Source organism: Heterodontus francisci, chromosome 3 (assembly GCF_036365525.1).
Source record: "Heterodontus francisci isolate sHetFra1 chromosome 3, sHetFra1.hap1, whole genome shotgun sequence".
Lineage (NCBI taxonomy): Eukaryota > Metazoa > Chordata > Chondrichthyes > Heterodontiformes > Heterodontidae > Heterodontus > Heterodontus francisci.
In genome coordinates, this window is record NC_090373.1 from 30,194,368 (window position 1) to 30,206,704 (window position 12,337).

General features: G+C 45.2%; 1 protein-coding gene across 1 annotated transcript in view; it reads right to left on the reverse strand.

Moving 5' to 3' along the window:
• nid1a (nidogen 1a) overlaps nucleotides 1-12,337 on the reverse strand; it is a 129,007-nt gene that overhangs the window by 98,958 nt on the left and 17,712 nt on the right. The window contains exons 6-8 of the mRNA XM_068020734.1: nucleotides 12,045-12,296; nucleotides 8,498-8,698; nucleotides 2,804-3,037 (exon numbers count right to left, since the gene is read on the reverse strand). Coding sequence (XP_067876835.1) covers nucleotides 2,804-3,037; nucleotides 8,498-8,698; nucleotides 12,045-12,296 — 687 coding nt within the window. The remainder of the gene's footprint in view (nucleotides 1-2,803; nucleotides 3,038-8,497; nucleotides 8,699-12,044; nucleotides 12,297-12,337) is intronic.

Genomic DNA, 12,337 nt, shown 5'->3' on the forward strand with positions numbered 1-12,337 from the left:
TAGTTCCCAAAAAAAATCATTACTCTCTCTCACCCTGGCCATTGTCCCCCAGTACGGCCCTCATCTCCACTCCCTTAAGTCCAAAGGACGCAGATTTAAGATAAAGTAGATAACTGATCTACTAAAACTGCTCACTATTTCAGGATCATCCTGGAATGCAAAGATAATCCTCAGCTTTTTTTCTTACTGCAAAAACCTCTTAAATTTTTCTCCCCAGTCTCCTGCACCAATAAGTGTGAGGAACTCATGGACTACTTTGTCCCTAAGACCGAGACCATCCGATCAGCAGCCTCTGCCGTCTCCTTCCTTTCCTCTAGCCCATCTGACCAAACTTGCTCTAAAGCTCCCCCTCCCCCCCGCCCCTGCCCTGAACTCGCATCTGTCTCTAGTTTCTCTCCTATCTCCACTCATGCCCTCTCTGAGCTCAACTTGTCCATGAGACCCATCTCCTGCTCCCTCGACGCTAGTCCCACTAAACTGATCATCCAATTTCCCCTCCTGGTCCCTATGTTAGCCGATATTGTCAACGGTTCTCTCTCTTCAGGTGTTGCGCCTCTCTGCTTTAAATATGCCGTCTTCACCCCTCTCCTCAAAAACACAATCCTTGACCCCACCATCCTTGAAAACTACTGTTCCTTCTCCAACCTGCCTTTCCTCTCCAAAGTCCTTGAACGTGTTGTTGCCTCCCAAATCCGTTCCCATCTTTCCCAGAACTCCATGTTTGAATCCCTTCAATCAGGTTTCTGACCTTGCCACTGTACCATCCTATGTGACTGTGACAAAAGTAAACCTTCCCTCCTTGTCCTTCTCGACCTGTCTATAGCCTTTGACACGGTTGACCACAACATCTTCCCCCATTACCTCTCCACTGTTGTCCAGCTGGGTGGGACTGCTCTCACCTGCTTCCATTCTTATCTGTCCAAACATAGCCAGAGAATTACTTGCAATGACTTCTCTTCCCACTTCAGCACCGTTACCTCTGGTGTTTCCCAAGGATCTATCCTTGGGCCCCTCCAACTTCTTGTCTACATGCTGTCCCTCAGCGACAACATCTGAAAGCACAGTGTTAGTTTTCACATGTACACTAAAGACTCTCAGCTCTATCTCGCAACCGCCTCTCTCGACTCCTCCACTTTTGCTAAATTATCAGATACTTATCCAACATCCAATACTGAATGAGCAGAAATTTCCTCCAATTAAATATTGGCAGGACTGAAGCCATCTTTCTTGGTCCCTGCTCCAAACTGCGTTCCCTAGCTACTGACTCCATCCTCCTCCCTGGCAACAGTCTAAAATTAAGCCAGTCTGTTCGCAACCTTGGTGTCATATTTGAACCTGAGATGAGCTTCCAACCACATATACGTGCTATCACTAACACCGCCTATTTCCACCTCTGTAACATCAGACAACTTTTCCCCGTCTCAGCTCATTCATGCCTTTGTTACCTCTAGATTTGACTATTCCAATACACTCCTGGTTGCACTCCTATGTGCGACCCTCTGTAAACGTGAGGTGATACAAAACTCTGTTACTTGTGTCTTAACTTCCGTTCCCCCATCACCCCTGTGCACACTGACCTACATTGGTTCCCAGTCAAGCAACGTCTTGATTTTAAAATTCTCATCCTTGTTTTCAAATCCCTCCATCCTTCTCTATCTTTGTTATCTCCTCCAGCCCCAGAGATCCTCTGCACTCCTTTAATTCTGGCCTCTTGAGCACCCGATTTTAATTGTTCCACCATTGCACCTTCAGTTGCCTAGGCTCTAAGCTCTGGAATTCCCTCCCTACACCTCTCGGCCTCTCTACCTCGCTTTCTTCCTTTAAGACACTCCTTAAAACCTACCTCGTTGACCAAACGTTTAGTCATCTGACCTAATATCACCTTATGTGGCTCAGTGTCATTTTTGGCTTTATAATGCCTTGTGAAATGCCTTGGCACGTTTTATTATGTTTAAGGCGATATATAAATGCAAGTTGTTGTTTTTGGATGATATAAAGTAAGGAAATAAAAAGGAAGTCTACAGGTACCTTTTACAACTCAGCAGACAAAAACCAGGTGATATAGTTAGGGAGCCCCACAAACTAAGAAGAACCTGATTCAATCTCCGGTCTCAGTGGAAACTCTACAGGGCATCTCTGGGACCCTAAAATTTAAAGGGGTGGGGGGCAGGGAGCGGGGGGGAGGGGTGGGCCTCAAGTGAGTGGGGAAAAAGAGCAAAGATAGCCAAGGCTCCAATTGCTGATTGCCATCCAGCGATTCTACTGGTAAATGCACACCACAGATATCGGGTAAGACTGGATGTGCTGCCATCCATGGTTCAATAGTTAAAGCACTCATGGCCTGGATACAGCTTTGAAGAGAGTGACAGGTGCCTGTGGGGGAAGTCAGGACTACCAGATCTCTTTCAATAGCTTAGGATGCCTGTCAACAGAGCCTGGTGACTTATTCACCTCAAGTTCTGCTGTTTTATATACTGGTAGATCGAGAGGAAGGAGATATCACAAATTGGGCTGAATGGCCTACTTCGGCACTGTAAATTCTATGCACCAGGATGAACAACCATTTCTCTTGATGTCTCTAATAGATCAAATAATCAAGATCACAAGACATTTATAAGGCACCTATTCAGTGAACATCTCAACTCCACCATCATAAGCGCACGAAATATTCTTGACCCCTCAAAGGCAAATAAATGTTCCACCATAAACCTGATAATTGGCTAACAACCGTTGGTCATCGTACATCTATTATGTAGCTTCTTTTGAAAACATACTTCTCTTGGTAAAGACTTTAGACAGATACCTTGAACTGGTCCAATCTTGTTGCTCATTGCATATCGGAGTATCTGCTCATTTTTATCATACAGGACGAACGTGCGATCCACAGACAGCTGTTGAGTGGCAGGTACCAGTCGAGCATCGTCGTCATGGATACAGCCCTGGAAGCTGATGGTCTGTTTCAACTGGAAGGAGTAGCTCCGTGAGGTTCCACCAGGAAATTCTATCGTGTACTGTATGTTTGAAGAGGACATGATTGCTGAAGGAAGAAAACAAAGCCAGTCATTCTCAGCTATAATAAAAACAAGAAACGCTGGAAATACTAAGCAGATCTAGCAGCATCTGTGGAGAGAGAAGCAGAGTTAACGATTCGGGTCAGTGACCCTTCTTTGGAACATTCTCAGCGTTCAGCAATTAACTACATTATTAATTAACTACATTATTTTAATTAACTACATTATTAATTAACTACATTAAGTCAATGGATGTTGCTGACAAGGCCAGTAACTTACCTAGCTGAGTGAACAAGAAAACAGATGCAATGTTAGTGTCACTGGAGTATTAATCCAAAAGACTGTTCACAACATCGCTTAGGAAACTCTTTGAATTGCCTCAGCATTTTATATAAATCAACCAACCAAGCTGGAGGAGGCAAAAGTTAATTTAAAAGTTACATGTGCTCTGGGCTGTACTAACATACTGGTGGGTCATGAAATGCCAGAACCCACCCAATGCATTGCTTTTTTTGGACTGGGAGGAAGAAAAGAGACTGCAAGGAATTCCACCCCTCCACTCCAATAGGTCAACTATCATCGTATCCTGCAGCAAGAGTGGGTCTCATCAGAGACACAGAACACAGTGCGCCACAGTGAACACAGTGCGCCACACTGAACAGTGCGCCGCAGCTAACACAGTGCGCCGCAGCTAACACAGTGCGCCGCAGCTAACACAGTGCGCCGCAGCTAACACAGTGCGCCGCACCGAACACAGTGCGCCGCACCGAACACAGTGCGCCGCACCGAACACAGTGCGCCGCACCGAACACAGTGCGCCGCACCGAACACAGTGCGCCGCACCGAACACAGTGCGCCGCACCGAACACAGTGCGCCGCACCGAACACAGTGCGCCGCACCGAACACAGTGCGCCACACCGAACACAGTGCGCCACACCGAACACAGTGCGCCACACCGAACACAGTGCGCCACACCGAACACAGTGCGCCACACCGAACACAGTGCGCCACACCGAACACAGTGCGCCACACTGAACACAGTGCGCCACACTGAACACAGTGCGCCACAGCGAACACAGTGCGCCACACTGAACACAGTGCGCCACACTGAACACAGTGCGCCACACTGAACACAGTGCGCCACACTGAACACAGTGCGCCACAGCGAACACAGTGCGCCACAGCGAACACAGTGCGCCACAGCGAACACAGTGCGCCACAGTGAACACAGAGCGCCACAGCGAACACAGAGCGCCACAGCGAACACAGAACGCCACAGCGAACACAGTGCGCCACAGCGAACACAGTCACAAGTAGACTGTGTTTAAGGTGATTAAAGGAGTTGACAGGAAACAGTTTTTCTCTATCTACTCTATGGTAAAGGGAGTTCAGAACAAAAGGAGCATAACCTTAAAATTAGCGTTAGGCTTTGGAGAGCTATGATGAAAGGACACAATATTCGATGACAAAGAACAAAGAACAGTACAGCACAGGAACAGGCCATTCGGCCCTCCAAATGCGTCCACATTTCCCTCATTGAACTTTGGAATCAACTGGGAGAACTTTAACAGCTTAGCACACAGTGCTGAGGTAGGGATAGCTTCCTCACTAGCCATGCCTTCACTGGGTATACTAGGTCGCCCCCTAGTTAATGCAAGCCACCTTCGCTCTCTTTCAAAGAACAAAGAACAGTACAGCACAGGAACAGGCCATTCGGCCCTCCAAGCCTGCGTTGATCTTGATGCCTGTCTAAACTAAATCCTACTGTACTTCCGGGGACCGTATCCCTCTATTCCCATCCTATTCATGTATTTGTCAAGATGCCTCTTAAACGTCGCTATCGTACCTGCTTCCACCACCTCCCCCGGCAGCAAGTTCCAGGCACTCACCACCCTCTGTGGAAAGAACTTGCCTCACACATCCCCCCTAAACTTTGCCCCTCACACCTTAAACCTATGTCCCCTAGTAACTGACTCTTCCACCCTGGGAAAAAGCTTCTGACTATCCACTCTGTCCATGCCACTCATAACTTTGTAAACCTCTATCATGTCGCCCCTCCACCTCCGTCGTTCCAGTGAAAACAATCCGAGTTTTTCCAACCTCTCCTCATAGCTAATGCCCTCCAGACCAGGCAACATCCTGGTAAACCTCCTCTGTACCCTCTCCAAAGCCTCCACGTCCTTCTGGTAATGTGGCGACCAGAATTGCACGCAATATTCTAAGTGTGGCCTAACTAAAGTTCTGTACAGCTGCAGCATGACTTGCCAATTTTTATACTCTATGCCCCGACCGATGAAGGCAAGCATGCCGAATGCCTTCTTGACTACCTTATCCACCTGCATTGCCACTTTCAGTGACCTGTGGACCTGTACGCCCAGATCTCTCTGCCTGTCAATACTCCTAAGGGTTCTGCCATTTACTGTATACTTCCCACCTGCATTAGATCTTCCAAAATGCATTACCTCACATTTGTCCGGATTAAACTCCATCTGCCATTTCTCCGCCCAGTCTCCAACCGATCTATATCCTGCTGTATCCTCTGACAATCCTCATCATTATCATCAACTCCACCAACCTTTGTGTCGTCTGCAAACTTACTGATCAGACCAGCTACATTTTCCTCCAAATCATTTATATATACTACAAACAGCAAAGGTCCCAGCACTGATCCCTGCGGAACACCACTAGTCACATCCCTCCATTCAGAAAAACACCCATCCACTGTTACCCTCTGTCTTCTATGACCGAGCCAGTTCTGTATCCATCTTGCCAGCTCACCTCTGATCCCGTGTGACTTCACCTTTTGTACCAGTCTGCCATGAGGGACCTTGTCAAAGGCTTTACTGAAGTCCATATCGATAACATCCACTGCCCTTCCCTCATCAATCATCTTTGTCACTTCCTCAAAAAACTCAATCAAGTTAGTGAGACATGACCTCCCCTTCACAAAACCATGCTGCCTCTCGCTAATAAGTTCGTTTGTTTCCAAATGGGAGTAAATCCTGTCCCGAAGAATCCTCTCTAATAATTTCCCTACCAGTGACGTAAGGCTCACCGGCCTATAATTTCCTGGATTATCCTTGCCACCCTTCTTAAACAAAGGAACAACATTGGCTATTCTCCAGTCCTCTGGGACCTCACCTGTAGCCAATGAGGATGCAAAGATTTCTGTCAAGGCCCCAGCAATTTCTTCCCTTTCCTCCCTCAGTATTCTGGGGTAGATCCCATCAGGCCCTGGGGACTTATCTACCTTAATGCTTTGCAAGACACCCAACACCTCCTCCTTTTTGATAATGAGATGACTGAGACTATCTACACTATGACACTATGAAGCAAACCAAGGTGAGAAATATGATAAGTGCACAGGAAAGTTACAGGAAGATCTATTTACTGAACTCACACCATTGTCTAAAAAGCAGGAAACGATGTTTCGTAGGACAGCACAGAAGAAAACCAGTCTGTCGACTATGCCGGCTTTTTGAAAGAAGTCGTCAAAATATCCCACTCCCTGCATTTGTCCCAAAATGCTGCAAGTTTCTCCTTTTCAAGTTGATATCCATGCAAGTGATGTTGCTGTTATGACTCCCATGCTAACAGCACATCATCTTCCCATGCCCAATGGAAATCAAGCAGGATCTTAATGACTCATTTGGACAATGCTTGACTCGCAGACTTTTTAATCCCGTCTACAACATTTTTATAATTTAAGAAATGTCCCAAGAATTTTTTTTTAAAATCACACACAACTCTTTTATATTAAATTACCACTATGATTTATCAGCTGGATTTTGCTTGCCCTGGAAATTAATATTTAATTCTGGGAGGTTTGGCAACATTACACACACGAGAATCTGGAGTTATCCAAAATTAGTATCAGGTCTTATAATAATGGAAGCGAGCTATCGGCACCTATCAACCCCAATATGGGGGCTTTGAATTTGGGCCTCGCCAGCAAGTCCTGGGAGGTAGGGTATTGGAGACAAATGCAGGGGGGACTGAGCAGGGGGCCACAGTGGTGTGGGGGTGAATATTCCTGCACTCCCCAACTCCACAGAAAATAAAAGGAAAACCTTCCCTCTCATTTCTCCAGCAGCCTCCGGCTGACAAAGAACTGGTGGAGAGAAAAGGATAGGTTCTTATTTCAGAGGTGACTCTTCTGCGCTCTTCTGTAGAGCTAGAGCTGATAAAAGGTTTCTACCTGCTGACTGACTTCCAAACACTCTTAACTTGACAGTAATGGGTTCAATATTTATCAACAGTATGTTCCTCCACAACAGCGCTTCTGATATGTCTTTCTTTTTTCCCCACCCAAGGATTCCCCCCCTCCCCACTGTGGTTGACAGGGTCCTCGACCACATCTGACCCATTTCCCGCACTTCTGCCCTCACCCCTTCCCCTCCCTCCCAGAGCCGCGAAAGGGTTCACTTTGTCCTCACTTTCCATCCCACCAGCCTCCACATCCAAAGGATCATCCTCCGCCATTTCCTCCACCTCCAACGTGATGCCACTACCAAACACGTTGTCTCCTCCCTTCTCCTCCCGTCAGCATTCTGAAGGAACCGTTCCCTCCTCGACACCCTGATCCACACCTCCATCACCCGACACCTTGTCCCTCCCCACAGCACCTTCTCCTACAATCGCAGGAGGTGTAATACCTGCCCTTTTACCTCCTCTCTCACTATTCAATGCCCCAAACACTCTTTCTAAGTGAAGCAGTGATTTACTTGTACTTATTTCAATTTAGTATACTGTATTGGCTGCTCACAATGCAGTCTCCTCTACACTGGAGAGACTAAATGCAGATTGGGTGACCATTTTGTGGAACACCTCTGCTCACTCCGCAAGCAGGACCCCGAGCTTCCAGTTGCTTGCCATTTTAATTCACCACCTTGCTCTCACGCCCACATTTCTGTCCTCGGCTTGCTGCAGTGTTCCAGTGAAGCTCAACACAAGCTCGAGAAACAGAACCTCATCTGGACTCTGCAGCCTTCTGGACTCAACACTGAGTTCAACAACTTCAGACCATGACTGCCATTTTGATTTTTTTTTTGCCACGTGCCAGTCTCGAACTTGTTTTCCATGTTTTTGTTTTCAGATAGAGCTGTTCATTATTCTGCAATTAACACTCTCGCTGGACAAATGCTTTGTGTTTTACTACAGCAATTACCACTCCCTTTGCCTTTTGTTCCATGACATCTTTATACTTTAATCTCTCCTGCCCTCCACCCTATCACAGACCTTTCCTTCTGTTCTTCTCCCCCCCACACACCCCTCCACCACTGCCATTTACTGGCTCAAAGCAGACAACATTTCTAATCTTTGCCAGTTCTGATGAAAGGTCTCAGACCTAAGACATTAACTCTGTTTCTCTCTCCTCATTTGCTGCCAGACTTGCTGTGTATTTCTAGCACTTGCTGTTTTAATTTCAGATTTCCAGCATCCGCAGTATTTTGCTTTTATACAAAAATGTTCCTCCGCTACTTACCGGAGCTGGAGTAGTGATACAACTCGTTGTATGGCTCTATATGCACGATTGAATCCTGTGGAATTTCAGGGACTCGTCCTTCCAGGGAGGTGGTGATGGTAAGGTGGTTATGCTCATCGATTCCGCTAAAGTGCTGGTTGATCACAAGTTTCTCATTACCAGGTGTAAACGTCACCTCTGCTCGACGACTGAATTCACCACCTGGTCAAAATATAAAGCACCAGACCATCCAGTCACAACCAATCCCCACACGCACAATCCCACTACATGGAACATTACAGAAATTACAACAATTTGCATTGATACAGCACTTTTAACATAGTAAAACATCCCAAGGTACTTCACAGGAGTGTAATCAAAGATTTGACAGTGAGCTGCATAAGGCAATATTAGGACAGATGACCAAACGTTTGTTCAAACAAGTAGGTTTTGAGGGTCTTAAAGGAGATAGGCGGAGAGGTTTAGGGAGGGAATTCCAGAACTTAGGGCCCAGGCAAATGAAAACACAGCCATCAATAGCAGGGCAAAGGAAATCAGGGACGCCCAAGGGACCAGACTTGGAGGAGCACAGAGTTCTCGGTGGGTTGCAGAAGGTTATAGAGATAGGGAGGATTGTAGGGTGGGTGGAGGTTACAGAGATAGGGAGGGGTGAGGTTGTGAAGGGATTTGAACACAAAGATGAGAATTTTAAATGTGAGATGGTGTTGGACTGGGAACCAATGTAGGTGGCTTAGCACAGGGGTGATGGATGCAGAATCACAACATGTGTATTCTGTAAGTTCCCTAGACAGGTCTGGACTCTGTAAATATGGTAACCATATGGATGAAGACAGATGTTAAAAGTTCCCAAATGGTTATAGTAACTTACAATGACCTACAATTTTTGCAAATGTTACATTTTGGCCCTGCCAAGAGTATTTCCACAAGGATTTTACAAATTTAATCACAAGACCAAACTCTGAATATTTGGAGTCCCTACAGTAATAAAAGGGCATTTCCTGTAATCTGACAGAGCAAGCTATTCCATCTCTTCAGATTGCTGTCAGCTCAGTGTCATAAGAAGAAAATAATTCTCATCTTTTATCAAAAGATATTTCTAAGTAGCATGCAACATTAAAAGATAGAATTATAGAATTATTAAACTGTGTTTAATAAATATGTCAAAGGTTACAACATTCTACCTAGCACTGGAATAGATGGCTGCAATCATCTTCAGAGTTCCCCATGCCAAGTTGCTCATGTGGCCTGAAGACCTGAACATATTAGTATAATGGTAAATGTAATCTTAGTTACCAGTGTTTTGGAAAAGATCAGTTACCCTAACCATCATCTTTGACACTCTGAAAACAAAGGTAGAGTGTATACGAGAAGAGTTTCAGACAACTGGTCTCCCCAAGAGATGCAGAGTAGACATCGAGAAAATGTTTCCACTTGGAGGGAGTCCAAAACTACAGGATGTAAATATAAGACAGTCACTAATAAATCCAAGAGGGAATTCAGGAGAAACTTCTTTACCCAGAGAGTGGTGAGAATGTGGAACTCGCTATCACAAGGAGTGGTTGAGGCGAATAACATAGATGCATTTAAGGGGAAGCTAGATAAGCACATGAGGGAGAGAGGAATAGAAGGTTATGTTGCTAGGATAAGATGAATAGGGATGGGGGAAGGCTTGTGTGGAGCATAACTACCAGCAAAGATCAGTTGGCCCAAATGGCCTGTTTCTGTGTTGTAAATTCTATGTAATTCTTTGTAAGAGACGCGAAATACAGCATTAAGTTTAGCCCACAATTCCATTTTTGAAGGCATTTGGTGTTTAAGATGATTAAAGGATATGGTAGGATATTTCCTCTGGTGGGGGAGTCCACAACAAGGGGCATAATATTAAAATTTGAATGCGGCCACTCAGAGGTGATGTCAGAAAGGACTTCTTCACTCAAAGTGAAATCTCGAACTCTTTCCCTCCGCCCTCCACCCCACCCAAAAAGCTGGGGTCAACTGAAAATTTCAAAACTGAGATTGATAATTTGTTCGGTAAGTATATTAAGAGTTACGGAAACAAGGTGGGCAAATAGAGGTAAGATGCAGATTAGCATGGTCTAATAATAATTAATCATTTAAATCTGAGATTGATCGATTTTTGCTAGCCAGTGCTATAAAGTAATATAGAGCCAAGGCGGATAAATGGAGATCAGATACTGATAAACCATGATCTCATTGAATTGTGGACCATGCTCAAGGGCTGAATAGTCGCCTCCTGTTCCCATGTTGGCAACCTTTCCAGGTTGCTAAAGGCATGAACAATACAGGGAGAGAACTGTACAGTTTGCTCCCTGAGAAATCGGCACTGGAGTTGGACAGTACTGTAAAAAGAGCTACCAACAGTCAACTCGGACCAGCCAGCAAGATTACAGCAGATGTACAATGGGAATCTCATTATTATACTCTGATGCTAAACATATCTAAATATTTCAGCCGGACAATCCAAAAATTGGTCCAGGGAAGAAAATCCAGAAAAGGTCAACTCCAGGGAACGGAACATTAGGACAGTGACTGTTGAATTTTCTTTAGCCCTTCGCTTCCTGTTGATGCCTCAAGTTTAATGGAGCTAAAATGAGGGTAGAAAACTGATCTCTCAACAACAGTTTGCAAATGTATTTTTCCATCTTGGTATCCTTTTCTCCTACACAGAGGAGCTACTTTCCACAAGTGGTACGATAGTTCTGGCACCGTTGCAGTACTCTTGGTTTCATGATTTTAAAGAGAAAGATCATGTGGTTTGATGTCTGCAACAGAATTTGGTAACTTTTCTGGGAAAAGCTGCAACATAGACTAACACAGGGATTTCTGACCAGAGTGGTCTGTAGACTGAGCAAAATGTGTTTGCATCAAATTTTATAATGAGATTTTTAAACTTTTCCCTCAATTGCCATCAACTTAAACCTCACCATCACTGACATTCAGATCACCAAGATTACTTAATCTCCCTCATCATTCACATCTGCCAACATCCTAACCTGCCTATCCTTCTAATCTCCTAGAAAACACAATATCCTCGCCTTGTTCAGCAGCATTTGATCAAAATTCCAAATCCCCTCCTCTGACCCTCCATCCATCCATCAACATCCTCACATATTAAATAGTTGCCTCATTTCTGCTTTAGACACTCTTGTCTGCACCAGATCCTTTGCAGTCCCTCACTGCCTCCCATTGCTCCTTGTACAGCATTCCTGGCCTTAAACTGAGTGTGCTTGTTATGCAATTGGTCTTGCCAACCACTGATTGGACCACCCCAAACAATGTTTCATCTTCCTCATTGCTGCCAATCTTCTTCCCAGTCTGTGATTTTCGTTGGGCTTGAAAGACCTCAAACACATCTTCTCCACCACAACATGAGGGGTAAAGAGGCAGAGGGGTTTAGGGAGGGAATTCCAGAACTTAGGACCTAAGCTTCTGAAGGCATGGCTGCCAATGGTGTAGCAATTAAATCCAGTATCAATCCACTTCACCTGAACATAACCCAATATTTTTGGGTGATGAGACTACTTACCAACAATACTAAATCCATTTTCATAGCCAGGTTGTTCCAGAGCAAACATCCAACCGATAATACTTCCAACAGAGGACAATGGCAATAGAGACCAGCCCAGCGCTGTTGGAATTCTGCTTATAGCCGTGTACGACCGGCCATCATTTACCACCACATATGAATGCAGGTCAATGTTCTCAAACTGGACAGGTACTGGGTTGGATCCTACAAAGATCTTTCCATTCACCTTTCCATTCACACGCTGTGGGGATCCTGAAAAAAAGAAAAGGAAAGTTAATAGGGTTTTTTAACTC